The sequence below is a fragment of the Arabidopsis thaliana genome, chromosome 2, assembly GCF_000001735.4.
Source record: "Arabidopsis thaliana chromosome 2, partial sequence".
Lineage (NCBI taxonomy): Eukaryota > Viridiplantae > Streptophyta > Magnoliopsida > Brassicales > Brassicaceae > Arabidopsis > Arabidopsis thaliana.
The window spans coordinates 16,058,826-16,086,498 of record NC_003071.7 but is presented as its reverse complement, the minus strand read 5'-3'; the positions used below and the strand labels follow the sequence as shown (position 1 = coordinate 16,086,498).

Below are 27,673 nucleotides of genomic sequence, written 5' to 3'. Positions count from 1 at the left end.
CTAGAAAGGCATTTTGAGTTATTGGACTTATTTAGGTCCCTTTAACTCAAACTCCCAAGCTTTTTAATGGGCTATGGAAACTAAAGGCTCAGATGTATGTCACATGATTCTTCAGCATTCGTTGTATGCAGCATCGGATCAATCTTTTTGCACAAAAATTCAAGTTATTTATACAACTTATTTTGCAACCAAACTCGCTTACTGATTTAGCAAATAGAAACAACATGCAAGATATTGCATCCAAATGAAAGAAAAAAAGACGAACACACCCGATGACTCATGGTCGACAACACGATTTAGAAGTGATGTCATGTGATGCTAAGATGCGATTTAGATGTTTGTAATGATGTGACTTTATTTTGACACAAGCAAAGTTGTGAACATTAAGAAAACATAGTGATTGAGAAGCAACGAGATGTTGGCTCATCAATCTTGTAGTCGTTCATAGCATAATTACAAGCATTCTTCACCACAACTTAGTAAACCATATTTCATAAAACCATCATCTATCATTTTCCATTTCTTCACATCTTCGACATTGAGTAGTCCATCGCTTCCACGAGAAAATCTGCCACAAAGAGACTTTTATTATTCTGTTTATTTTTCTTCTATATTCCTTCTTAGCAAAGAAATGAAACGACACAAACCTGCATCGTCCTTGGTGAAGCAGAGAGGTGGTGTGATTCTAAAGACATTTCCAAAGTAGCCTCCTTTTCCAATCAACACACCCAATTCTGTATATTTTTATTCATAAGGCAAATTAATTCACCTTTTTAATACATGTTTCACCTCAGTAAAGCGTAAACACACCAACCTTTCATTTGATCCATAATGTGCAGAGTCTCGGCGGTTGCAGGAGTCTTAAGCTTGCGATCACTCACCAGCTCCACTCCAAGCATCAGTCCTCTTCCCCGGACATCCCCGATAACTACATTATAGAACCATAAACACATTGAATCAAGTTCAAAAAAAAGTTTGAAGAGGGGGAGAGATAGAGAGAGAGAGACTTACTCTCGTGTTTTTCTTTCAGCTGTGTGAGTTTTTCTTTCAGATAGGATCCAACCATTGCAGCATTTTCCTGAAGCTTCTCTTTCTCAATCACATTCAGAACAGCGAGACCAGCTGTAGTAGACACAGAATTTCCACCAAATGTATTGAAGTAGCTACGGCGAGTCAACACTCCTGCTATCTCTGGAGTTGTCACAACAGCTCCCAAAGGAAACCCATTCCCAATTCCCTATTTTCACACCAAAAAACAATTAGCCAAAGACTGCAATAAAGTTAGCTTAGAAACAAAACAAACAACTTGGCACAACTCTAACCTTTGCCATGGTTACTATGTCAGGGACAACATTGTGTGCCTCAAATCCCCAAAAGTTACCAGTACGTGCGAAACCAGACTGAACTTCATCCGCAATGAACAATCCACCAGCTTTCTTAACAGTATCGTAAGCCGCTGACAAATATCCCGGTGCTAGTTCCACGATCCCTCCAACTCCCTATTCACATTTGCATTCACTCTTAATTCTAACCTAACAACACTTTATAAATGACTTCCAACAATAGTCAAAGGTTGATTACCTGAATAGCTTCACAAATAAAACCGGCAATGTGACCAGTCGTACCATATTGAATAAGATCTTGCAAATCCTTTGCATACTTCTCTCCATCAGAACCAAACACACCTCTATAAGGATCAGGGTTCAAAGCATGATGAACACTATTCTGAACCACATTAAACTTCCACATACTCTGACCAGTAGCCCCCATAGTTGCAGCTGCATTACCATGATACCCGTTTCGAACCGCCACAATATCTTGACATCCAGTATACAACTTAGCCATCATAAGCGCCAATTCATTAGCCTCTGTCCCTGAGTTAGTGAAAAACACCACCTTTAGATCACCGGGAAGTTTAGAAGCAAGAGCCTCAGAGAAATCAGCAATGGCATGGTTAAGGTAAAGAACAGTAGGATGCTGAAGCCTCTTGATTTGATTAATCACTGGCTCAACCACATCTGGATGACAATGTCCACAATTCACAACAGCAATCCCAGCAAATGCATCTAAATATCTCCGACCACTCTCATCAAATAGATACTGCATTTTCCCATCCACAATGTTTAACTGCAACAACTCCCAAAATACCACACATAAATACAAAATAGAATAGTCAATAAAGTATTGAACTTTAAAGCCTGCACATGATATTGATTATAAAGATTCAACATTTATATATTATATATTTGATAGATTCCATTATTATTGGTCAAGAATATTCGGATAAGAACATCGTAGTCTGAAACCAATTTAAAAATGATAAAAATTTAGCTGTTTTCGATGAGCCCATCAATAAAGTTTCAATCTTTTTCGTCATTATTACATACAGAGATCATCAACACCGGATCAGAGACTATACGAATCAAAAACAATTTCAAAACCAAACATTTGAATCGAGAGTTTTGAAATGGATCACGTACCGGTTTCCGATAGAGACAGAACATGGAAGGACTGAGAAACTCCTTCCTTTTGCTAAGGATAACATCGGCGGAAGGACCAGTATACGGCGGAGGAGTGTAAGCAAAAGGAGGAAGCCTCGCCTGAAACTCGTCGGAATCCTTAACGGAAGCTGTCGCTGCCTGAGACGTCGATGAGATACATCGACGCCATAGAGAGACGGAAATGTTTTGCACCGATCTTTTCGCCGCGAATCTCTGCATGGTTTTCTCTGTTTCGTGTCTCTGTTTCTTTTCTCCGATGATATTTTGCGGAGAGAGAGAGAGACTACGACGACACTGTTTCGATGGTAATGAAGACGGGAGAGAGATTACGTTATTTATAGAGAAAGGAGGACTCGTATCTATTAGATCAATGCTGACGTGTTTCCGGTACCGAACTTGAATTTACAGGATGGTCCTTAAACTTCAATTTAATTATCTATTTTATCGTTACTACCCTAAAGTATTAAATTACCCCTAAATTGAATTATACATGGTTTAATTTGAAATCTTACAAGTTAGAATCGTAAAATTTAAGAATCTAATGGTCATATCTCAAAATATTGTACTTTTTTTTTTTTTGTGAAAAATCCAACCTACTATTTCTAATTCAGATTTTTTCCTTCTTGATTTCCGAATTAATCTGCAAGTTGTAAATGACATTGTAACTTATCCAACGAATGTTGACTGGCGTAACAAGACATGCAAGTCCAGAATTAGAAATCATGTGGAAAAAGATTACTTACATTCACATGCCAAAAGAGAAATAAATCAACACAAATCAAAATTTTCTTGTATCAACTACAATTTTTGGATTTCTTTACAAAAATACCATCAACCTAAATAGTTTTTAAAAAACTACCATTCTTTAAAAAAAAAGTAAACTACCATTCTTTATATCAGTTACTTTTTTTTTTTAATCTTTTAACTCTTGTTTGAAACTCATTTGGGTGACTTTTAACAGAGTTTTCAAATTTATTTCCAACAATTGATTGTGACTAACTTACACAACTTCTTTACCTTCTCTTCTCTTATATCTTTAAGGGGAGGAAAAAACATAACAAATAGTTTTTAGTTATTTTATCACATCAAACATCAAATAGCTTAAAAGAGCTTACGTCTTGGTGTTCCTCAAACCATTTTTAGCTTTTAGAAAGGCTAAAGTTTTTATGCATATTTTGGTTACAAGTTTCACATTTACTAAAAATGACCTAAATGACAAATCCATGTCCCAACTCATTTTACTCACCGCCCACGATAGATCAATATAAGTATAGTAGAAGCAAATTGTTTAATGCAAGTTGTTTCGTAAGCAAATTTATATTATAATTAAGTAAATGTTAAATCATTGTTAGTGTGTTTGGTATTGTACCAAAACAAGTAAATAAGTAATGCATTTGGTAAATGGAATGGGTGTCATGAGTCATGAGAATGATCACCTACGTCCCTACAACACTATAAAAATTTGTTTTTCATGATAACTACAAAATTTTAAATCATCAATCTTAAAGATTGGACATATAATTGTCTTTCCTATCTTTTATTCTTAAATCAATCCCAAAGATTGGAGACACACTTGGCTCTCCTTTTTTACGCGTTGCGATACAATAATACCAAATCGTAGCATACAAAAAACTACATAAGTACAAAGCATGGAGGGACCATATGTGTATGGGGCACGTGTTCCAAGTGAAAGATATTACATAAAATGCGGCTAATATTGTTTGTCCCAATGAAATCCACTATAATAAACTATGCGTCTAATTAGATTTTCTCCGGCGTGGGTCTAAATTTAAAATGTTTGCCGTGAGCCAACGCACTTGAACTATATGAATGAGCAACAAAATTATGGATTGTGTCTCTCTTATCTCCATCTGACAAGGATTGAATTATAGACATTAATTAGTGTATTGTTTTGAAATGACAAGTGGTGATATTTCTATATAGTATTTAATGGCTAGTTGTGTGATTGCATATTTTTTGTATATAATTATGAATTATAAGGGATAGATTATATATTTGGGATTTCGTATTCGTGTGAAAACATCAAATTCTATGAAAAGAGTGGATATATCTCATTGGGACGATGTAAAATGGGGAGTTGATGATGTAGCAAGTAAATCTGCTTACATCTACTTTAAACTGGGCTTTTTGTCTTGTTTTGCTTCGTTTGGGCTTTTCTTTGCTTACAAGAGTATAACTTTTATATATTTTCTATTTCTTTGCTCAAGACTAAAGTTTGATTATGTTTGAAACTTCTATTAGGGTTGTAGTTTCATGACTATATTTAGGTCCTACAAGCTTTGTTTAATCCGATAACCTCGATATTTATTTATAGAAATGGATGCATGTTCGAATTATATTTTTACACACAATTTAACTTCTCCAATAACATGAAACTATGTCAATTGAAAGTTAAGTGTTATACAAACACCACGTATCATTTCATTATGAAATTCATCCACTTTTTTAGTACTCAGAAAATCGAATCAAAAGTGTTAATTAAGACCAAATTTCATAAATCACACAACTTGTGAGAACTTTATTTAGTCGAAATGTTCCCACAATCCCACACATTTTATACGTTCTTACATATCCATATATCCCCAACATGCATAATCAGATAGAACTCACAACACCATCGTCGTTCTCCACAACCCTAATTCTTGGATTCACAACCCTACAATTCTGTCTTATCTCTCCTTGAGTTCCAGTCAAAGGTTTAAGATTTCCCATCCTAATCATTGCATCAACGAATGCTCCAAAGAACACGAACGTGTTGCTGCTGTATTGGTTTACTAGTGGAATCGTATCAGCTCCTGGAGTTGAGAAAAGCACTTGGTCACTCTGAATCAAACCTTTCCCATTAAGAAGATTGGTGTAATATTGTCTATCGAAAGTAGTTGGAGTCACGGAATCGAAGTTAACCAGAACGGTGCCGTTTCCGTTTTGAGGACACAATCGACGGAGTTCAACGAGGTAAGTTGGGTTCAAACTTGGGTCTGGTCTGTTGGTACCGTTGAAGTTGTAAAGACGAGGTGTCACGAATTGGCATTGTGCTTTTCCAAATGTGTGACCACCTACCATTTTGACAAATGAAGGATTAGATACATTGTACGTTTTATTTAATTATGAGTCATGCTTTTTCATTCTACCAAGTCCTTTTATAATCCAAACTCAAGTGGTACGTAGAAGATATTTGTTTGAGATGGTTTTCTACTAAGTCTTTTTTCTCAAGATGAAGCAAGAGGGTTTTCTAACTAAACTCATGTTAACTAATTCATATGCCTCAAAAACGCCTTTTAATACTAAATATAGATTAATTGAAGTTGATCATTCTAATTATAAATACAAAATAATTCTATGAATCATCTTGTAATTAGCTAGCTATAAATAGATAAAATGAATTGTATCTAGCTAGATCAAGAACGAAAATATATATTACCGGAGAGGGCGACTAAATCCGAAGGGCGGTTTAGGCCAACGTCAGCAAAAGCTGTTTTAAGTTGAGTAAGAGTGGAAAATGGAGAGGGAAGAGCTGTATTAGCCAGAGCGAAGAAAGCTTCTACGCTGTCTCTTCTCCCCAACGGAACTGGCCACCATGGACCGCCAGACTATAACATATAAAGCATTGATGTCAAATTCATAATATATTTGGATTAACTTCACCCGATCAATATCATAAGTCATGTAGGTATATATATGTACATACCAAAAGAACTGATATCTGAGAGGCGATGGTGATAATATCTGCGCAAGAAACTGTTCTTGGGCAAGCTCTCTCAATGGCTGCTTTCATTCTATCTATGACATCGAACCCTCGAACCGAATTTTTGTTTGGAGCAGCATCTTTCTCGGTCCGGAATGATGTGGAATTGTCAAGCAAGATCGATGCATCACAACCCTATAAAACCATATATGTTACATAACATGAAGACATTATTTATCATTAAAAATGGATGTTAGCCTCCATTCAATATATATATGTAAAAGTAGACGACGTAGTTTTTTTTACTAACAAAAAAGATACGTTGAGTAAGTCCTTACACGAACAAAGCAGTCATGGAAGTGAAGCCGAAGGAGGCTCGCGGCAATACGAGGATCAGTCCGCAGCTCATTGACGATGGTATCCCCAATGATGTTGAAAATAGGTGGGCAAGTCCTGAAGTAGAAGTCAGGTCTCAACTGAGCATTAGAGTTTGATGCTTGAAGCAGAAGGCAACCCACTATTAGGGCTCCCATAGCACTGCAAGATAATGAAGACGAAAACCCCATTTTTTCAGGAGGGAGACAAAAAGATGATTTGAGTTGTGAGTGTGTGTATTAACTAAGGGCCTAGAAGGAACACTATATAGAGATGTTCGAGTCTTTCTTTAATGGTATTTTAGACTATTAGGTATTGTGTTCTTAAAAAATACTATTAGGTCTTTTTTTAAGGCCATGTGTTTTACTAGAGTGGTTGAAGGATAAATAATAATTAGAATTTAAAATAAACTAATTTCGACGTGCTATATATTCTTTGGACAGAATTAAACTTGCTCGTAGTGTTTGGCTGTATTTGTCCGACGCTGTGATAAATCAAGTAAGATTGATCATTTTAACTTCAATTACAACTTTTTAGAACCGTCTCCCCTACATTTTTTACTTACTACAAATCGACGTACGTATCTAATGTTTCTCAATTCCGCCAATATATTCTTATTCTTAGATATTTTTCAAGTTTGATAAATAATTTATAAACGACACAAATTTCAACAGTGGTACGGAAAATGAAATTAGTACGATATTTGATATCAATTTTGGATTATGTAGGGTCGTAAAAGATATGTTTGTTGATTCATGTTAGACACAAGTTATGTCTATGTAGGAAAATATAATATCATCATGTTACCATAATTACGTTTTATTTGTGACGTGTTCTTGTTGATATATCTGAATTTTTGAGGGGACGGATATTTGTATAAATGAGTTTGTTGTAGTTTCAAAGGAATGTTTAAACTTTTTTTTTTTTAATTTATACACGAGGTACGTACATTTATAATTGGATACAAGACAAAAAAAAAAATCTCGGAAAACCTTCTAAAAGGATTGTCCTTCCTAATTGGCAAACATTTTCAAACTATCTTCCTAATTAATATTTTATGAAAAATAGAATTCCTTATGTTTTGTCCTTCTCTTCCCCGTGAATCCCGCAAATGTAGCCTCAGAAGCCACCTTCACAAATCGATAAACTTTTTATACAATTCTTGCTCAAAACAATTTAATCTGAAATAACAATGTTACCTAATACATATATGATTTATCAACTTCATACGCGTCCATGTGCTAGATTTTGTGGTTAACAAAAGTTAACCTAATCTAATACTTTAGCAGTTTAGCTCCTTGTCTTTTCTTCTCATTTATAAGTAACGAAAGCTGACAAAAACTAGGACATTTTATTTCAACAATTTGCTTGAATATATATTATAAATTTCGACGTGATGTTAAATCAAAAGCTACTTGAATACATGTCAGAAATTGAAGTGTTATAAACACCACGTATATATGCATTGTAAGTGTACTTAATACCAATTTCATAAATCTCATAACTCGTGAAAACTTTTATTAGTCGAAATTGTTCTCACGTGCGCATTTTATACTTTCTTACATATCCATATATATATCCCCAACATGGCAACATGCATAATCAGATAGAACTCACAACACCATCGTCGTTCTCCACAACCCTAATTCGTGGATTCACAACCCTACAATTTTGTCTAATCTCTCCTTGAGTTCCAGTCAAAGGTCTAAGATTTCCCATCCTAATCATTGCGTCAATGAATGCTCGAAAGAACACGGACATGTCGCTGCTGTATTGGTTTACTAAAGGGATCGTATCGGCTCCTGGAGTCGAAAAGAGTTCCTGGTCACTCTGAATAAGACCTTTCCCATTACGAAGGTTGGTGTAGTATTGACTATCGAAAGCATCTGGAGTCACGACATCGAAGTTGACCAGAACGGTGCCGTTTCCGTTTTGAGGACACAATCGACGGAGTTCGACAAGGTAAGTTGGGTTCAGACTTGGGTCTGGACTGTTTGTACCATTGAAGTTGTAGAGACGAGGCGTCACGAACTGGCATTGTGCTCTTCCAAATGTGTGACCACCTAAAACGTTTTGACAAAACATTAAGGTTTAGATAAATGGAATTAGTGATTTTATTTAAAGATAAACATGATTTGTCGTTTACCAACTCAGTTAAAATTGAAAAATCACGTGCTAGATGATTTGTATTTGATTAGATTTTCTTTCTTTTTTTCATTTACATTCGGTCATGTTTTTCTTAACAGCTATTTGGTCATGTATTCCAAGAAAATGTTTTTCTATCTTTAACTCATGTTAACTAATTCATATACCTTCAAAAACTTTCTAATAAATAAATATTGCTAAAATTCGAACTCAAACATTGTAGAAAAATAAAACCCTTAAATATTATAAGACAATTTCAAAGCTCAAACCAAATCATATCTATAAGAAAGAAAAAAAATACATAAAAAGTAAATTTTGTAGATCACTCTAACAAAATAATCTAAAACATTGAGTTAACATTGTAATTTTATTACTTACAAATTACTATGTAAATTCTAGACTTAGTCTAGGAATGTGTCTGTCTAGCTTAGCTAGCTATCAATATATAAAAAGGAATTGCATTTTAAACACATGCATATCTTAATTAGAGTTAGATGATGTAACATGAATTTTTTTACCGGAAAGAGCAACTAGATCGGAAGTGCGGTTTAGGCCAACGTCAGCAAAGGCTGTTTTAAGTTGAGTAAGATTGAAAAACGGAGAGGGCAGAGCTGTATTAGCCAGAGCGAAGAAAGCTTCTACACTGTCTCTCCTCCCCAACGGAACCGGCCACCATGGACCTCCCGACTATATAAAACATAGACTTTTAATTGATAACATTTTCGATTAGTTTAATAAAAGATACGTCATGTATGTATATTTATATACCAAAAGCACTGATATTTGAGAGGCGATGGTGAGAATATCTGCACAAGAGACTCTTCCTGGGCAAGCTCTCTCAAGGGCTACTTTCATTCTATCTATGACATTAAACCCTCGAGCCGAATTTGCGTTCGGAGCAGCATCTTTCTCAGTCCGGAATGATGTGGAATTGTCAAGCAAGATCGATGCATCACAACCCTACAAAAACCATATATTTTACATTAAAAAAAAAAAAGGCTTTTAGCAAATTCTATATGTAAATGGTATATAAAGTAGTTTTGTCCATTGAACACGTTCTGAATTTTTTACTAATAAAAGATAAGTTGAGAAAATCCTTACACGAACAAAGCAGTCGTGAAAGTGAAGACGAAGGAGGCTCGCGGCAATACGAGGATCAGTCTGCAGTTCATCGACGATGATATTTCCAATGATATCAAAAACAAATGGGCACGTCCCGAAGTAGAAATCAGGCCTCAACTGAGCATTAGAGTTTGATGCTTGAAGCAGAAGGCAACCCAAAATTAGGGCTCCAATAGCACTGCAAGAAAATGAAGGAGAAAACCCCATATTTGTAGGAGGAAGACAAAGATTATTTGAGTTGTGACTTGTGAGTGTGGGTATATGGTGAATTAGCTAAAGCCAAGAAGGAACATTATATAGGGAAGCTTGAGTACTATTTTTGATTATTAGGTATTGAGTTTTTTTTTTTTTTTTTTTCTTTTTTCGTTTTAAGACTAGTAGGTTTTGTTTTAAGGCAATATGTATTTTACTAGAGTGGTTGAAGGATAATAAAAATTAGTGAAATCATAAATTAACCGATCCTTTTGACAATGCTATCTATTATGTGCACATAATTTAACTTATTATTGTGTTTTTTCGCGCGCTTTAATTAAACAATTAAGATTTTCATGTTCACTTCAATTGTATATAGTATTTTTCAAAACTAGCTAACTCCATACATTTTTATTGCAGATGTAGACTTTTTACTTACTATGAATCGACGTATAGTTCTATGAAGAGATGGTTCTCAATTTCGCCTATACTTCTTTCTAGATTTATTTCAAGACATACATGACTCCTTCTGAGAATAGAATACGCATCATTGAGTTTGATAAATAATTATAAACGACACAAATTTCAAAGTAGTAAGATAGAAATTGTACGAAATTGATATCAAATTTGAATTCGTGTAGGGTCGCTAAAGATATGGTTGTTGATTCATGTTAAACGTAAGATATGTCTATGTATAATATCATCATGCTGCGATAAACATGTTTTTATCAGTGACATGTTCTTGTTGATGATAGAATTGTTGAGACGATACGGTATAAAAATATGGACAAAAAAATATATGTTAAATCCGCGAACGCCAACGTATTCTCAGTTTCAATGTCCAACTTTATGTTATATCGACGAGTGCCTTTGACCTGAATTGTTTTTGTAAATCGTATAAGTCATAATAATGTAATATTATGTGATCAGTGATTATAAAGTGTGTTCTATTTTAACCAATATTTCTTTGATTTTATTTTCAAACTAGAAAGCACTTGTGTTTTGTCCTTCCATTTCCCGTAAATAACGCAAATGTAGCCTCCGAAGCCACCTTCACTAATCGATAAATTATAAACATTTTGCTCAATAATCTCTGAGAAAACAAAGTTACCTAATACATACAAATATCAATTTCATACGAGTCCATATGCTAGACTTTTTGGTTAACCTAATCTAATACTTTTGCTCCTTGTCTTTTCTTCTCATCAATAAACTAACTAAGACAACCAAAGTGGACAGAAATGGCTAAAACTATCACCGAAATTGAATTGAAAACTAATTGTTTCATAAAGTAGGAATGCACATAAAAGGAAAAGAAAAAACATTCGAATGCATTAGTCATTCCTGAAAACAAGATGAAAGCGAAGACAAAAGAGAAAGAAACAAAATGAAAATATTAGTCTAATGGTTGGACAAAAAGAAGAAATTAAAAAAACAAACAAGAAGATGGACAAATAATTGACGACACTCTACATAGCTCACTTTATTGTCACCTTTTAGGTGAGAAAAATCAAAGTTTAATCTTCTAGATAAAAAAACTGTGTCCGGCACACATTGTTATCAAGACTTTTTTGTCTCACCTAAAAGATGACAAATCTGATGTTTTGGGTTCAAACTCTTACCAAGTTTTTTTTTGCTTGAACCCTTCATCATTTTATTCTTATGTGCTATCCATCGCTCATGTATCGTTGTCACCCTCTTCTCGATGGTTGTCAAGACTGGTTTCCCTATTACCGGTAAGCTAGAGCTCATTTTCTAACATAGCTTCTTCCATGGCAAGAAAGATTGGAACGGAAATAATTTTCTGTTTGTGATAAGAAAAAAAAAAAAACAGTCACATGGTAACGTTTTACAAAATTCTGTCAGTTAATTGTGATAAATAACAACACGTCACTTAAATTGAATAGGCATGTGAAGATAAATATATTGCTTTGTTTTTTTTTGATCACTTTTTAACAATCTGATAAAATATCAAAACATTCAGATAGTTTTAGCCGTTTAAAGGTTATTCCTTAATCCCAATTTAAGAATTGAGATTAGCAATTATATGATCCAAGAGGGGAAAAGACGCGAAATTTTTGCTAATTTCAAATTTAAATTGAGACAAAAAAAAAACATGACTTTCTAACACTGTTCACGAGACGACCGTGGCGCGTGTTCCGACACGTCTTTATCAAACCAGTTTCAATTCACAAACACAAGACTTTGGTTCCTCCCTAATCTCTCTCTCTCTCTCTTTTTCACTTCACTCTCTTCTTCCCCATCGAAGACTCGTCTTCTTCTGCTTCAATGGCCGAATTTCCAGAACCGGGCACTGTAAACCCTGACTCGGATCTATCGAATGGTCGAGCTGAGAAGCCTGAGATAGACACTTCGGCTCCGTTCGAGTCAGTGAGAGAAGCAGCCACTCGTTTCGGCGGTTTTGGTTTCTGGAGACCTTCTCTCAATAAACTCCCAGATGCTTCTCAGGTTTCTTTCCCTTTCTCTATCTCCCTCACTTGCAGTCTTTTCTTTAAATTCTCTCTGAAAAATATGATTTAGGGTTTTACTGTTGTTAGATTAAGCGTGTTTGGCTGTTGTTGTCTGAAACAACAAAAAGATATCATCAAACTTTGAAATTGATGTTTAATGATGTTTGGTTTATGCCTTAAACGACATTATGATGAAGATAATGATGATGACGATACTTGATTTCCCTTTCATGTTTAGCATCAATGATGAAGAAAACTTAAACCTCATTTTAAGGAATTGTTCATTACCTACATTTTGCAACCTGATTCATCACATCAGTGAAGATTTTGTGTTGTGTGTCATATATTAAAGTATCATAGTTGTTCAAATTAGGATATGTAAGGTAAAGTTTGTCTTTCTGATATTGGTGGCAGGAAAATATCCAAGAACCTGATATCATGGGACTCAAAGCACAAGCTTTCGAGCTACAAAGAGAACTAATTGTTAAAGAACGCGAAACGCTAGAGGTGTTGAAGGAGCTTGAGGCGACTAAAGCCACAGTCTTAAAGCTGCAGCAGAGGAATGAAGCTTATGAGGAGGACACGTTGAGAGAAGAAGTTGACAGTCATATCAAGCCAGCGGGTGTGGTTCTAAAGGATTTAAGCCAGGCGAAGATGAATTTGTGCAAGATTGCAAGTATACGCGAATCTGTGGAGCAGTTGAAGAATAAACTGAATGAGGAAAGAGCTGCACTTGAGAAGACACGCGAGAGACTTATGGAGAAATCTCTCAAGGTGTTTTCTTTAGAGGAAGAAGAAGTGAGAGTAAGATTTGCCAAGGAGGGTCAAACCGGCGAGAAAGATCTTGGAATGTTGAATGAGGTTCAAAGATTGAGCCGTCAAGCTCAAGAGGTGAAGAAAACCGGAGAGAATGCAGAGTTGGAAGTTGTGAAAGCAATGGCTGAGACTGAAAGCACAAGAGATAAGATTAGAACAGCTAAGATAAGGTTGGTGGCTGCTAGAAAGATGAAGGAAGCGGCCAGAGAGGCTGAGGCGGTTGCAATCGCAGAGATTGAGGCTGTTACTGGAAGTATGAATGTTGGTAAGGCCGAGGCTGTGACTATCTCTGCTGAAGAGTATTCTGTGCTTGCTCGTAGTGCTAGAGACGCAGAGGAAGAGGCGAGAAAGCGAGTGGAAGATGCAATGTCGAGAGTTGAAGAAGCTAATGTTTCAAAGAAGGATGTTCTGAAGAAAGTTGACGAAGCGGCTCAAGAAATTGAAACCAGCAAGAGAGTATTGGAGGAAGCTGTGGAGAGAGTTGACGCTGCAAATGCTTCGAAGATCGAAGCAGAAGAGGCGCTGCGAAAATGGCGGTCAGAGAATGGACAGAGGAGAAGATTATCTTCTTCGGTGAACAACACTTCCAAGTTCAAGAGCAGAAGAGAGACAACAACACGTCTGATGGATGTAAACGGTCTGCATCTGACATACGATGTTGTTGACGGGTCATCATCTTCTTCAACGGTCCCAGTCTTGAAACCAACAATGTCAATAGGACAAATACTGAGCAAGAAGCTACTTCTTGCAGAGGATTCAGATATGAATGTTGCTAATGAGAGAAGAAAAATGTCGTTGGGTCAGATGCTTGCAAAGAATAGCAGTAGTGATAAAACTGTAAGCAAGAGAAGTGAAGGGAAAGAGAATGAGAAAAGGACGAAGACTCGAAAGAGAAAGAGTTTCGGATTTGCTAAGATCTCTGTGTTGTTGAACAAAGAGAGCAAGAACAAGAAGAAGAAGAAAAAGATAGCTTTGAACTTAAGGTGATATTTTGAATCTGTTGATGACTTCTTTCTGTTTTGTACGTGAACCAGTAGTTTAAGAAAACAAAGTGTATCATCAAGTGCTTTATTATAATGCTAATCTAGGCTAATTAATCCCAATACGACCATATTAGCATTGACAGAGAAACGAAACAGAGAAGATGATGAAGTATGGAATTTTTCAGTAACTTAATTCTATTACAAAGCTTCTTTTATACTCTGAGAGTTAATATGTATACATAGAACAATCAGTTAAGAGACTAACTAAATCATCATATGACTCAAGGGACTAACAAACTTATCATTTTAAACTGAGGTAGTATCTAATATCCAATGAGACTTGGAACATGATTAGGAAACAATGGTTTTGTAAACACATCTCCTAGTTAATTCTCTCTTCGTAAGTGTAGAGCCATGATCAAAGTAGCTTGGATTCTTCTTCTCACAATATGACTTTGGTGCGTTAATGAAACAATGGATTGTTGTTGGCAATGTGTATAGCTGCAGTAGTAGCCACATATGATATAGCATTGACAAATTGCCAAAACACTTGACTCTGCATTCGCCTCTGTTTTGGCCAACTCTCTGACACCTCTTTAAGCCACAAAACCATTGTAGTAGACAAGAGATTTAAATGACTTACATCTCAAGAAATCAACAAGACTGCCTAATCAATAACGCATTGATCAAAACTACTGAGACTTTCCATCAGCTTTTCATTGAAAGAAAACAAACTGAAAGATTTGAATAAAAGAGTTAAAAGAGTTCACTCCCAAGTCCCAATCACCAACCTCCATGTCCCAGAAGACGCCAATCTCAGCCGCGGCGAAATCTCTTGTGGAGCCGGGAGCGAGACATGGTTATTGGTGTTCTCTGTGTTGAAGATGACTCACCCACCTTTGTGTAATCCTCTGTCTCATAACCATCATCGTTTCTGTTATTGGTTAACTGAAGTCTCCCCTTGAACTGAAGTACTTGTCCACTTCTTGGTGACCAGTTGTGAGATCCCACGATTGAAGATAGGCTTTCCTCCATATGATAGGCTTGTCCAAAGCCACACTGCAGTTACTTGACTAAGAAGCGATTGTGATAAATCATCATCATGAGCCAAGTTCTCAGGCTGAGCTAAGAGAATATTCCCAGTCCTGCTTTTCATCATAAACGAAAGACACTTGACGTACGAGCAGTCATCTGTGATTTTGCTTGAGATTACCATGAGATTAGTTGGTATACGTGTCCGGTCAACTGTCCATAACATAAGCTCCTCCAAAAATCATAGAATGTATCCATTACCTTAATAAATCTTGATTAAATAGTAATATACCGTTATCGGAAAAATAAAATTCAATATAATAGTTTCATTCACTTTTAAAATTTTGGAAAAAATAGATATAAATATAAAACTCTTTAACATTTATCTCCCTAAAACACGAGATTTAACCTAATATAGATCATAATTAAATCAAATAATAATAGGAAAACCAAAAAGGAAAAGAGTCACGTTTATTGTCGGTGACCCGTAGCAACGAAAGAAATAGGAAGGTCAACAATTTTCTCATACCCGTATATAAAACAAATCTATCTCTCCTTCCCTCTTTAATTTATTAATCAGATCTTGCCCAATTCTTCAATTTCTTCAACCCTAATTCTTCTCTCTTTCTCAGATCTACCAAACTTGATCTCCAATGGCTTCCTCAGCACCACCAGTCCTCCCAATCTCCAATCCCCAAACCGTTCCATCCGCCGCTCCTTCCTCCGTCGAATCTCAACCACCGATCGCTACTCCAGCTTTCCGCAATTTCATCAATCAGATCACCGAAACCGTTAAAAACGGTCTCTCTAAGCGTCGTCCTTGGGCTGAGCTCGCGGATCGTTCCGCATTATCCAAACCTGAGTCGATCTCCGACGCTGCTGTTCGTATCCGCAAGAATTACTCGTATTTCAAGGTTAATTACCTCACCGTCGCTACAGCGATCGTCGGATTCTCTCTCGTCACTCATCCTTTCTCTCTCGTCTTCCTCCTCTGTCTCCTCGCGTCGTGGCTCTTCCTCTACTTGTTCCGTCCCACGGATCAGCCGATCGTTCTATTCGGTCGTACATTCTCCGATCGTGAGACGTTAGGGTGTTTGATTTTGTTCAGTATCTTTGTGATCTTCCTCACCGATGTTGGATCTGTTCTGGTTTCGGCTATGATGATTGGTGTTGCGTTGATCTGTGCTCATGGTGCTTTTAGAGCTCCGGAAGATCTTTTCCTTGATGAGCAAGAGCCTGCTGCTACCGGATTCCTCTCTTTCCTCGGTGGTGCCGCCTCTTCAGCCGCGCCTGCTGTTATCGCCGCTCGCGTGTAAATGCGATTCCGATCTACCATTCCCTCGCCTGGGTAAATCTTTCTATATGATTCATTTGTTGAATTTGATACTTAGATTTTGTTTTTTTAATCTGAAAACAATAAACGTGAAAATGTTGTGGATCTGGCCTAATTTTGGTTCTTGTTCATGGGCAATAGCTATAGATGAAATATATATCTTTGCATGATTTTGATTTGATGAAGTTTTACTACCGTTTTGTGTTAATCTTTAGCCTTTTTTAATTTACAAGTGTTGTTTTGGAAGATATGGATTTATTTCATGATCAAATTCAAAATGCAATGGATCTGTTTATTAGAACTTGTAGCCATCTTTTGATTTGTTATGTGACTACATTGCACTGCGTGTATACAATCAAAAGAGTCAAATTTGGATGCATGTGCATGCAAGATCCATCCAAATTTCACCAGTTTTCAAAAGCACCCATCATAAGACAGACCTGGATCAGAGTCGTAGGATTTAACGAAAGGAAATTACTTCCTATTGAGGATGAGCAGCAGAACAATATCCACATTACGCATTTACGCTACTTGACTTGACTTGAAATCGTGGGTCGGAGCAAATGCGATGCACAAATAATTCGATGAGCAGCTTTAGTATTGGGCTTCGTACTCGAGTCCGGCCCAGTATAAGCTCATTTACTTCTTTTCGAGTCCAGTTCGGCAAAGGCCCAATGTCTATGAAATATCGAATTGGTGGCGTATACCCTAAGCCAACAAGGAAGCTTCGTTTTAAAAATGATTTGTTACTTACCTAAAATTAATAGTATTGGGTGACAATCCACCTTACATTCTTATCTTTTTAAGGGTTTTAGCTTACGGTATAAGTCACCAATTTGACATCTTCCATCAACGAAAATTAGTAAATTACAAAAAAGTACAAAGTCTTAGTCGCAAATATCTCTATAACCAAAAGCAAAGCAATATCCTAAGTTGTATTGACCTCGGAAACTAGAATCTCCTTGAACTTGGGATTTGTCAATGCCAGTGACTTAGAAATTGTTCTTTGCGAAGGCAAAAGCTACAGTTTGTTAGTTGGCGCGCAATTTGAGCTGGGAAGAGTCCAATGAGAGTACCAAAAGTCTCGGACTAAACGTCTTCAAAAAAGTAACCATGGAATAATAATTTATTTTTATAGTATAGTTTGAAACAAAGAAAAAAAGAAACACGTTTGTCAGAAAAGTAATAAGTGGAAGATGTCAAATTGCTGGCTTGCACCGTAAGCCAAAAAAACACTGAAAAAGTAAAATTTCAATTTAAGGTGGATTGGTGCCCAAGACTTACAATATCTATTTCTTCACGATATTTACGATAATTTTCAAAGTCTTAGCCGCAAAGAAATCTATAATGACCAAAACATATTGAAAAACAAATCCTAGCATACCAGAATCTGCCTAAACTGGGAAGTCACCACGTGTCTTGTAGCCGTACATTTAATTGTCGTAAGCACCACGCGTGTTCTCTTAGACGGTATCTAGACATGTGTTCCCACCTTAATTTCTGAAGGCTCTGGTGAATTCTAGGACAATCTATGCAGACAAAAATTTATAGTTTATTGTTTGGTTTTATGTTCGAAATTTAATAGTGATTGTACTGCGCTCCGTAATATTTTCTACAGTTTGTACGTGTTGTGTTTTTCCAATGGAAAAGGAAGATAACGGATCGAAACAGAGCTCCTCTGCTTCTGTTGTATCCTCGAGAAGACGAAGAAGAGTGGTTGAGCCAGTGGAAGCGACGTTACAGAGATGGGAGGAAGAAGGATTGGCGAGAGCTCGTAGGGTTCAAGCCAAAGGTTCGAAGAAAGGTTGTATGAGAGGAAAAGGTGGACCAGAGAATCCTGTTTGTCGGTTTAGAGGTGTTCGACAAAGGGTTTGGGGGAAATGGGTTGCTGAGATACGTGAACCAGTGAGTCACCGTGGTGCAAACTCTAGTCGTAGTAAACGGCTTTGGCTTGGCACGTTTGCTACTGCAGCTGAAGCTGCTTTGGCTTACGACAGAGCTGCTAGTGTCATGTACGGACCCTATGCCAGGTTAAATTTCCCGGAAGATTTGGGTGGGGGAAGGAAGAAGGACGAGGAGGCGGAAAGTTCGGGAGGCTATTGGTTGGAAACTAACAAAGCCGGTAATGGCGTGATTGAAACGGAAGGTGGAAAAGACTATGTAGTCTACAATGAAGACGCTATTGAGCTTGGCCATGACAAGACTCAGAATCCTATGACTGATAATGAAATAGTGAACCCAGCAGTGAAATCAGAGGAAGGTTACAGCTATGATCGATTCAAATTGGATAACGGATTGTTGTATAATGAACCTCAAAGCTCCAGTTATCACCAGGGAGGTGGATTCGATTCATATTTTGAGTATTTCAGATTCTAGCTTAGGATTTATGCTGCATCAATATACTATGACTATGAGACTATGTTTTTTACATTGTTAGTTTACTCCATTTTCATTTATCTTAACTTAAGAGTCACGCATCATACCGCAAAAAACAGTGATCCGCTTCATTCTGGCTTCTCTGGAGCAGACCATAGCATTTTCCATGGACCGGTTCTTGTCCCCAATCTGAAACATGACGCAGTATCCTTTTAAGAAAAATTTCGGATGGGTTGAAAACTTGAAACTAGAACGGTCTTTTTAATTAATTGTTTACCTCCAGGCTCCAGCAACCAACCGCAACGCCATGAAGAGGAACAAACCAGTCCAGATCCCGGCAAGGCCAAACGTTGGTGCAGCCACAAGCATGAACAAGGAAGATATGAATCCGACAATCACCTGTTCCAAAATGAGAAATAATCAACTTTTTCCAGGTGAAGAAAAGGGAGAATCAAACGACCAATTGATGAAGAAGGAAAAGGGACCATAGAATAAGCGGCAAATCCGAAGTCAGAGACACCATAATAGAGCCCATCCAAAACAAACGCTAGAGCATTCACCGGTTGAGATCCAGCCACAAACTGCATCCAGCCAACATTATTTAGATATTGTCTGAGACTACCCTTTTCAAACTCTTTCTGGATTAAAAGATAAGATCTTACTAAGGTCCCTGACAAAGCAATCTTTAAAACTTCTGAATCCGTTGTGAATAAGCTTGAAAATGGTTCGAAAGTGATGAACAATACAGCAGCCAAACCAGTTCCAGTTGCTAAACCTACCTACTTAAAAGATTGCAATTGTACATTATAACATCGAATATATAGGGTAGGATATAAACTAGGGATGTAATGAATTATGAATACGAACTTGAAGGACTCCGAAGAGAACTTCCCGGGCTTGTTTGTATTCTCCTTGAGAGTAAGTGGTGGCAAGAAGACTCTGAAAATAGAGGTAGAAAATATAAGTGAAAATCTTCTCCCCAAAAGGTAATCTTGGATCATGCTAATGGGATTCTTATATCACAGTAAATCTTGGTAGAGATTGTCTGTTTCGAAGATGATTTGCAAAAGATATTAGACCTGTGCAGCAATGGCTAAAGCATCGGTGAGTAAAGAGACAGCCAACCAGATTTCCAAGACGATTTGATGGCCAGCCATTTGAGTGGGTCCATTTTGAGCTGCTAACGAAGTAGCTAATGTGAATGGCACAAGCAAAGCCACCGTTCTACCAATGAGAAGCCCACCTAAGCATGAATCAATACATTTCATATAGTAGCCTTTCTGAATCGTTTAAAGAAAACTTGAAAATTTTAAGGAATTACCTGATTTGAGGTACTGGTTGGCTCTTCCCACTTTGATTTGAGGAGAGAGCAAAACTACATTCTCATTCAACTTCCATAGAAGAATAAATGCAATCAAGTATCTGAAGAAACGTTGACAAGTGAGAAACATAAGAAGCCACAAATTAAGATAGATATGCTTTACTAGAAAACGAGTCTATTACCACATTTTTGGACATACTCAGAAATCACAGTAGCAGCCGCAGCACCAGAGATACCAAAACCAAGGACAAATATCAGGATTGGATCCAATACCGCATTAAGTACATTCCCCGCAACTGTTGATATAGAGTTCACCATATTAGAAACATGTATGTGAAACTGCTAATGCATATATACGGTCTAGTGAGCTAATGCGCATATACTATTTATTTCCTCAGATCCATTCATGCATAAATACAAAAAAAATAGATGATTGTGCAATACTTGCCAACGGCATATAGAGGCGTTGTTGTGTCCTTGAAACCTCGAAAAGCTCCTTGCGCAGCCAATGCAACAACAATTGGTGGTGCACCATACGCTCGAAGTCTGAGGAACTGCTCTGCTGGTATCCGCATTGGTGAATCCTAAAAAAATTACAAACCGAGAAAGAAGAGCGATCAGCTATACAAAACTTCAAAGATAACAGCTTATATAAAAGAAGTTCAACGTGAGCTTAGAGACATTACAAAAGGTATAGCCATGACATCCATCAAGAAATCAGACCCGAGAGATAGCGCAATGGCCTCTGCAATACCAACTCCAGCAGCAAGAACTAATGAAGTTGAAACCGAAGGCAGCACTTTCTTGCCTTTAACACCAACAAATAAACAACAGATTCAAAGTAAAGAAACAATCTTTGAAGAAAACAATAAAAACATTTTTCATTATAAGCTTTAAGGAAAGTAAAATACTTGTTTCTATAGAATCATTATCATCCTTAGCAGCAATTGCTTGCTCCTCCGCAACAAACGATGTTGTGACATTTAGTAAAGGAACATTGAAGAGCTTCGACACCAAATTGAATACAGAAACTGACACTCCTACTGCAGCTAATTCCGCAGAACCTGTCACATTACACATATGAATGTTAAAAATGTGAACTTTCGAAAAATGTGAAATTGTTGAAACCAAGCAAAAAGTAAGTATTTACCAATATGGCCAACGAAGGCAGTGTCGACAAGAGATGTTATAGGATCAGCAGCTAAAGCTAATGCAGCAGGTAATGCAATTGACATTATCTCCATTCCAATTTTACCAATCCTAAACCCAAAAAAATCAAATACATTAGAAACCATTCAAAGTTGAATACAGAAGAAGCATTATTAGGCTAAGGTACGAACCCAGGATCCGGTTTGTGATCATGATCCGGTTTATTCTGTGAAGTCAGAGGATTCTGCTGCTTTTCCGGTCGCTGAGAAGAAGTGGAGACGGCTGGAGATTCATCGCGAGGAGATGATTTACAGACGATTGTTCTTCGAATGGATGAATTAGGGTTTCCAAAACGTGACGGCGATCGATGGGGAGAGAAACAGAAGGAGGTAGCGACCGCCGCCATTGCGGAGAACGAGAGACGGAGAAAAATCTCGGCGGAGGAGGAAGAAAGAGAGCCACATGTTGATGTTCACTCTTTTTATCTATCTCTACTCACTAACTGATTAAACGGTCACATGTCTAAACTAGCTGTACCTTATGGATGGGCCTTTAATGGGCTTTTTATTGGGCTTTTAAATAGCTTGTTTGTTTGTTACTTTGTTTTTTGTTTTTTTTTCTGCCAATGTTACACTTTGTATCTTTAAGATAGCTTCATCTTTTTTCTTTGTTGTGCCGTGACTCTCATATGTAAGTCATGAGTTTGATTCGTGTATTATCACTCACTTTCTCAATTTAGCAACAACTCAAAAGAAATATCTCTTTCTCCAGTTATCTTGTGACTTGGATTTGCATTTTTTTTATACACTTAAAATTTTGTTTAGTTGTTTTTTGAATGGATCCAAATTTGGATTATAGGTCCGCATATTTTGATTTTTGGGAGTATATTTGAAATCCGCATATCTAGTGTTCAAGAATCTTGATATAGAAAGTTGTAAGATCATTTGATATCCTAAAACTCAGAATTCTTTTTTTGGGTTCAAAAGCAATAACTAGTTCTTAAGAGCATATATTGGGAAAAAATAAAAATAAAGATCAAGGACGTGTTTCATGATTCAGCAGAGTTGGTTTTTGTTTTGTTTTTTGGGTTCAAAAGCAGAGTTGGATTTTAATAGATAAAGAAACATAGAGTACAAGAGTAAGGCATAGAATTGAAGTCAGCCAATTTACATCGAAAATTGGAGCGTTAGTTAAAAGAATTTATTGAGAGAGTTGCGACGCCGTGCAGCATCAGCAGAGCAGCCTCACATGACTTGCGGTCCCAGCAAATTACAGAAGAAGAAGACCTATCCTCTCTCTTTTTGAACAACCTGATTATGCACGTTGAAATACAGTAACACGTCTAACACTAGTATCATATTAAGTAAATAATACTAAATGGACCATATAACTCTTCATTCAACTTTATCAATAATGTAAGTTTGTAAGGTATTAATTAAATACCGGGGTTTACTTCTCCTATGATTATTTTATAACATTAGAATTTTGTAGTAGCATTAGGCTGTATTTTGAAAAGAAAAAACCTTTGTAATAGCATTACTATTTTACTCAGTAGTTAGAAGATGTGTTAGGAACTTGTATATGATTGGTCGGATCGATTACTGATTAAACCTTAAACCGTTGCTCATTGGTCTTTTTTATAACAATTCATAATATAACATATGAAAGAATGAAATACATATAATATATAGCTTGGGAACGCGTTCTCCTAAATTCCATACAACAGTTTGTCACTAAAATACCAAATTAGTAATTCTAAATACCAAATTATCCATTATTGACCAATACTGGTTATCATCCATTCCAAATTTAGATATAGACATACTTAGTGGCACAGGCTGTATACAACAGTTTGTCACTAAAATTCATTGTAAATGGCTACTTTCTCCTAAATTCAATACAACGTTTTACGTTGCAACCTTTGCAAAATATAATGATTTTTACAACGAAAATGAATACTACATATCCCAACGTTTTGACTATATTATAAATCCCAATGTTTGCAGAAAGTCACTGGACTACCAAGACAAACTAAATAGTTATTTAGTTTAAACAAGCGAGATGTATAACTTCTATATACAGAGCAACTATCTTTGGTTAGAACTCCGGACCATAAATATATTCGTACTAAATTGGCAAAGAAACAAACATGCATAGAATTCAAATTAGAAATTAAATTTCCGGTTTCTTGTATTCGATCTCTTTTTCTTGAATGTTACATAAATTCATGCAATTAACATATTAATAAGGTCTCTGAAGAAGAAAGTGAAAACGTAGAAGAAGAATCACCAAGAATATGCGACCAAAAAACTCACCATGAAGATAACATACAAGATACTGGAAAATTTGCAAATGAACCTACTAGAAAAAATAAATGTAACTGTGTATATGCATGTTGGTCCACGTGGTTCATGCAGAGCATATCTGTTCCCCACTTACCCTGACCCCAACCGCGAGCACTATAAAGTGAGTAAATCCTAAACAAATCTTAAAGAAAATGATACTAGTATATGTAACTTTTGGTTAGTATGTAACATCTCCGATTCTACTTTAATGTAAGAATATTGTATATAACTGATTGGCGTTCACCCTTTTCAGAATAATTGGTTTAGAATGTTTGGACCGACATTAATTAACTAATTTTACCAAAACGGTAATAAGAACACTAATAATTGTAATTAATTAATAAAATACAGATGAAACTTACCCGACGGTGGCTGACTGCACCGGAGAAAGAGACTAAAGATGAGATCTAATCTGTTCTTTCATGTTTTGTTTTAGACAAAATACTATAGTTTCTTAGTTTAAACAAAAGAGATAGAAAATAAGACACGTTTATAAAAGATAGCTTAAATGGACAGTAAAAAGAATTGATTCTCAAGTGATTTTAGGCGTTTTGCCTCGGCCTTTTTCATTGTAGTAAGAAGAGCCAATGAAACTCAGGATGGATAGCGCCAAAAAATAGATAACGAATGTGATCATCATGGCGCTATCCCTCCTGAGCTTTACAGATTCTTCTCTACTTTGTTTTTTTGGGTTGTGACTTAGAGAAAGATAAAACCGATTATAGAGAGATAGTGAAGCTAAAAAGATGGAAGTGAGGAAGAAGGAGAAGAGAAGGTGCTATTTATAGACGAACAAAACTCGGGTTCGAAGGAACACACGTCATCTCCTCTTCGTTAAACGTGAAATTATTCATTTCTATATTTTCTTACCAAAATATATATCTGATGACTACCTTTTTTTCCCCCCTATAATAATGTATTTATTAAATTTCTTAGCTTTTTTAGTGTGGAAAGTATTGATACTATATAGTCCAGATGTGATTTATTGGATCCCGTTGATTGTTTGACTTTAGTTTCTTCTTCTGAGGCCTTTTGATTCACAGAAATGAAGGAAGCTTAATTCAAAATACATGATAATGCTTTTGTTGACGAACAATTATAGATGCATCTATTATAATATATGCTATCAGTTTAACCCGGACTTTAATTACGTATATGTATATATACACACATTGCATATCCTATTGTGATTTAAATAAATATGTATTTATATACCACATATTATTAATTATATACCATTGGTCCGATATTCAAAATATTCGAAGACCAATGCTTTTTTTTTTGTCGGCCGAAGACCAATGCTTATTTGCAAACTATGAGACTTCACAATATATATTCGTGGATTTGAAAGTATAATTTTATATTATTTTGTTACGCGGATAAAATTGATTTCTATAATTACACTTACACAATACTGAAAATTTAATTAATTAAACAGAGTTATATTTTCCCGACCAAAATTATATTTTTAGGTGTATATAAAATACTAGAGGTCCAGAGGTACAATTCTTACCCAAATAGGTAAATTCAGGTAAATAACGGTGAAGTTTGTTTTTTCCATATATGTTAACAGAAAATGATTAAACTAATGAATGTCAAGACTTTTTAGTTCTTACTTTATCTTTTTAGATGGTTGTTTGTGTCATTTTCCTGCCGACTACGGTACTAGTCAAGTAAAATATGTATTCATATCAAGAGATATACGATGACATTATTTCTAATCCTGAAGTATTTACATAATTCATCCTCTTTTTTTTTCTTTTCTGCAGATAAAACAGAGTTTCTAATTTGACTAAAGTTGTACGGTCAATATATATGTGTTTTATACTCTAGATGTGAAACAAAAAAATTGGTTATAGTCCAGCTAACTTACAAAATTACCTAAGTTATAATGGCTTGTCGATAAAAGAACTAACTTACAAAATGGCCTAATTTATAATGATTTTGTCGAAAGAGCTAACTTACATAATGACTATATTAAAAATATTATTTTAATTTTACGGAATATATATCTTTTCTTGTTTTGGTTTAAGATTTTGTAATATTATAGTTAAAACTGTAATCGATGGCTTGTTGTTTTGTATTAGCCTATTAAGGCTATTCAAATAACACTGCGTGGTTAAGAAATGAGGTAAAAGTTTTCGTGGGTTTGACCGTTTGAGCCTGATGTCAAAATGTCTTGGTCGCTGAACTTTTTTCTTTGTTTTCGTTATACCTGGCCTTAAAATACTAGAATAAAACAGTCAGGTTGGAATAGATGATCAGATTTGAGAGATAACAAATTTTATTGTTTAACGGTGTATTAGATTGGATGCAGCAAACATTTGTATAGCTGGTAAGTTTTGATTGCAATTGAAAGAATTTATCAAAAACGAAAAAAAATATTGTTGTGTTCATGCCCAAAGTTTGGATGGTTATGTTATATAGGATTTTAACTCTTAAAAAAAAAAATATTTGAATTGGTTCTTTTCAAATAATGATTATGTTCCCCTATAGCGCATCTAAGCTTTGATGAATAACATTTTTTAAGATACATTTTCTCATAAAAGTGAGTCTGGGTGTTATTAGTTACCATATTCACATCAATCTCACATCATGCGGTGTGGACAATGCTTTCAATAGTGCGTCCCATATATCTCACTTTCATCACTACATTTTTCTCAAATTTAAAATTAATTACTGTTCCTAAAAGAATACGATCAAGAGTTTGGCCACCAAAATCAATGAGGGTTTGGGAACTGAAATCAAAGGATTCATTACCAAATAGTTTAGCAGTTTCTAAAGTGTTGATAAACTTTCCACACACACACAAATTCGTTTGATAATCTGAATATTGAGAAGGAATCAGATGAGGAGTCCCCTTTCCGGAGCAAGATCCATGTATTCCTAACTTCTAAGTAGCTGAAGAACGTCCAAATAAAAGAAAACAAAAACACACACACAATAATAAATAATCAATTAGATATATTTATGTACATCTCCATATCTTTTACTGGCTGAGAATTTACAAACATTCAGTCTGACATTAATTTGGGTCACTCTTTCGTTAGGTCATTATCATAGGCAACAGCCCTCTCAATCAATAGCATGATACATTAATGTTAAAAAGATTTTAAAAACTCACATAAATACATGAAGATGAACGAATCTAAGTTGGAGCGTACGTACTATATATTAGTAATATATACATGGAATTCTGTAGTCTCTATCCTCTGCCATCTCTACACAGTTGTGCTCTGATGGGGTGACATAGAATTTATGAATACGGCTTTCTTAAATATACTAAATATTTCATTTTGTTAGCATGTTTTGAATGCATGAATATAGTTAGCTTCTGTGAGATTTAGCCTGGTAAAAATAATTCGACTTTGATTTATTCAAAATTTTGACTTACAAGTGTATGTTATACAAACAATGTATTTAAAATGTTAATTTGTAATCATGTGTTTGTTTCTTTGAAACCATTTAAAATCTTATACAGAGCCAAGATTCATAGAATCAGAGTAGTGGGAAGCCTCCATATAAAAGGAACCAATATACATTCAAAAGTATTAATTGGCTGAACTTTTTATGCAAAGACATTCATCTGACAAAATTCAACCTCATTTGATCAGCTTTTCGTTAAAATGGTCATCATCCACACAGTCCTCAATCAATGGGGTCTATTGCCAATTTACCGGTCAGATTTTTTTTTTTTTTTTTTTTAAATGTAATGTGAAGAACGAGATTCTTCGAAAAATCCAAAGAAGGATGATTGAAATTTAAGTTTCTGGTTTTAGTAATTCAAGAAATAATGGAGGAAATTC

General features: G+C 35.8%; 9 protein-coding genes, 2 long non-coding RNA genes and 1 other non-coding gene across 14 annotated transcripts; 3 read left to right on the top strand and 9 right to left on the bottom strand.

The window, feature by feature from the left end:
• Window positions 1-45: 45 nt before the first annotated feature.
• Window positions 46-2,854, bottom strand: AGT3 (alanine:glyoxylate aminotransferase 3). 2 transcript variants are annotated; one of them, NM_129396.4, is made up of 7 exons: window positions 2,481-2,854; window positions 1,582-2,127; window positions 1,323-1,499; window positions 1,012-1,237; window positions 815-928; window positions 648-734; window positions 46-568 (listed from the first exon to the last, which is right to left on the bottom strand). In NM_129396.4, the coding sequence occupies exons 1-7, from the start codon at window positions 2,718-2,720 to the stop codon at window positions 525-527; spliced, it is 1,434 nt and encodes a 477-aa protein (NP_181374.1). In that variant the 5' UTR covers window positions 2,721-2,854; the 3' UTR covers window positions 46-524. The 2 variants fall into 2 exon arrangements, with proteins under 2 accessions (NP_181374.1, NP_001189701.1); NM_001202772.1 differs by having other exon boundaries at window positions 340-475; window positions 2,481-2,808.
• Window positions 2,855-4,827: 1,973 nt separating this feature from the next.
• AT2G38390 (Peroxidase superfamily protein) lies at window positions 4,828-6,820 on the bottom strand. Its single transcript, NM_129395.3, has 4 exons — window positions 6,546-6,820; window positions 6,211-6,402; window positions 5,944-6,112; window positions 4,828-5,578 (listed from the first exon to the last, which is right to left on the bottom strand). The coding sequence occupies exons 1-4, from the start codon at window positions 6,771-6,773 to the stop codon at window positions 5,118-5,120; spliced, it is 1,050 nt and encodes a 349-aa protein (NP_181373.1). The 5' UTR covers window positions 6,774-6,820; the 3' UTR covers window positions 4,828-5,117.
• Window positions 6,821-7,717: 897 nt separating this feature from the next.
• Window positions 7,718-10,210, bottom strand: AT2G38380 (Peroxidase superfamily protein). Its single transcript, NM_129394.3, has 4 exons — window positions 9,829-10,210; window positions 9,496-9,687; window positions 9,246-9,414; window positions 7,718-8,645 (listed from the first exon to the last, which is right to left on the bottom strand). Exons 1-4 carry the CDS (start codon window positions 10,054-10,056, stop codon window positions 8,185-8,187), a joined length of 1,050 nt encoding a protein of 349 aa, NP_181372.1. The 5' UTR covers window positions 10,057-10,210; the 3' UTR covers window positions 7,718-8,184.
• Window positions 10,211-11,581: 1,371 nt separating this feature from the next.
• AT2G38370 (weak chloroplast movement under blue light protein (DUF827)) lies at window positions 11,582-14,520 on the top strand. Of its 2 annotated transcripts, NM_001336697.1 has the most exons (3): window positions 11,582-11,777; window positions 12,311-12,510; window positions 12,927-14,520. In NM_001336697.1, the coding sequence occupies exons 1-3, from the start codon at window positions 11,747-11,749 to the stop codon at window positions 14,313-14,315; spliced, it is 1,620 nt and encodes a 539-aa protein (NP_001323454.1). In that variant the 5' UTR covers window positions 11,582-11,746; the 3' UTR covers window positions 14,316-14,520. The 2 variants fall into 2 exon arrangements, with proteins under 2 accessions (NP_001323454.1, NP_181371.2); NM_129393.5 differs by lacking the exon at window positions 11,582-11,777 and having other exon boundaries at window positions 11,923-12,510.
• Window positions 14,492-15,618, bottom strand: AT2G38365 (endonuclease/glycosyl hydrolase). Its single transcript, NM_179964.2, has one exon. It carries the CDS (start codon window positions 15,567-15,569, stop codon window positions 15,249-15,251), a length of 321 nt encoding a protein of 106 aa, NP_850295.2. The 5' UTR covers window positions 15,570-15,618; the 3' UTR covers window positions 14,492-15,248.
• A 216-nt stretch (window positions 15,619-15,834) lies between these two features.
• Window positions 15,835-17,113, top strand: PRA1.B4 (prenylated RAB acceptor 1.B4). Its single transcript, NM_129392.4, has one exon. The coding sequence runs from the start codon at window positions 15,997-15,999 to the stop codon at window positions 16,657-16,659; it is 663 nt and encodes a 220-aa protein (NP_181370.1). The 5' UTR covers window positions 15,835-15,996; the 3' UTR covers window positions 16,660-17,113.
• Window positions 17,114-17,190: 77 nt separating this feature from the next.
• Window positions 17,191-18,158, bottom strand: AT2G38350 (uncharacterized protein; the record flags this gene model as incomplete). The annotated part of the gene is made up of 2 exons (NM_129391.1): window positions 17,191-17,430; window positions 18,108-18,158. The coding sequence occupies 2 exons, from the start codon at window positions 18,156-18,158 to the stop codon at window positions 17,191-17,193; spliced, it is 291 nt and encodes a 96-aa protein (NP_181369.1).
• DREB19 (Integrase-type DNA-binding superfamily protein) lies at window positions 17,884-19,103 on the top strand. The gene is made up of 2 exons (NM_001336696.1): window positions 17,884-18,118; window positions 18,208-19,103. The coding sequence occupies exon 2, from the start codon at window positions 18,318-18,320 to the stop codon at window positions 19,050-19,052; it is 735 nt and encodes a 244-aa protein (NP_001318372.1). The 5' UTR covers window positions 17,884-18,118; window positions 18,208-18,317; the 3' UTR covers window positions 19,053-19,103.
• Window positions 18,401-18,605, bottom strand: AT2G08960. The gene has a single exon (NR_140442.1). It is a non-coding gene; the product is annotated as an other RNA (long non-coding RNA).
• Window positions 19,062-21,996, bottom strand: AT2G38330 (MATE efflux family protein). Its single transcript, NM_129389.3, has 13 exons — window positions 21,714-21,996; window positions 21,524-21,633; window positions 21,285-21,437; window positions 21,060-21,181; window positions 20,822-20,957; window positions 20,573-20,669; window positions 20,374-20,474; window positions 20,132-20,295; window positions 19,920-19,991; window positions 19,715-19,831; window positions 19,538-19,633; window positions 19,330-19,451; window positions 19,062-19,241 (listed from the first exon to the last, which is right to left on the bottom strand). Exons 1-13 carry the CDS (start codon window positions 21,926-21,928, stop codon window positions 19,181-19,183), a joined length of 1,566 nt encoding a protein of 521 aa, NP_181367.2. The 5' UTR covers window positions 21,929-21,996; the 3' UTR covers window positions 19,062-19,180.
• A 529-nt stretch (window positions 21,997-22,525) lies between these two features.
• On the bottom strand, window positions 22,526-23,293 carry AT2G08955. Its single transcript, NR_140441.1, has 2 exons — window positions 22,965-23,293; window positions 22,526-22,829 (listed from the first exon to the last, which is right to left on the bottom strand). It is a non-coding gene; the product is annotated as an other RNA (long non-coding RNA).
• Window positions 23,294-24,438: 1,145 nt separating this feature from the next.
• Window positions 24,439-24,545, bottom strand: MIR390a. The gene has a single exon (NR_140738.1). It is a non-coding gene; the product is annotated as a microRNA ath-MIR390a precursor (primary transcript).
• Window positions 24,546-27,673: the final 3,128 nt, after the last annotated feature.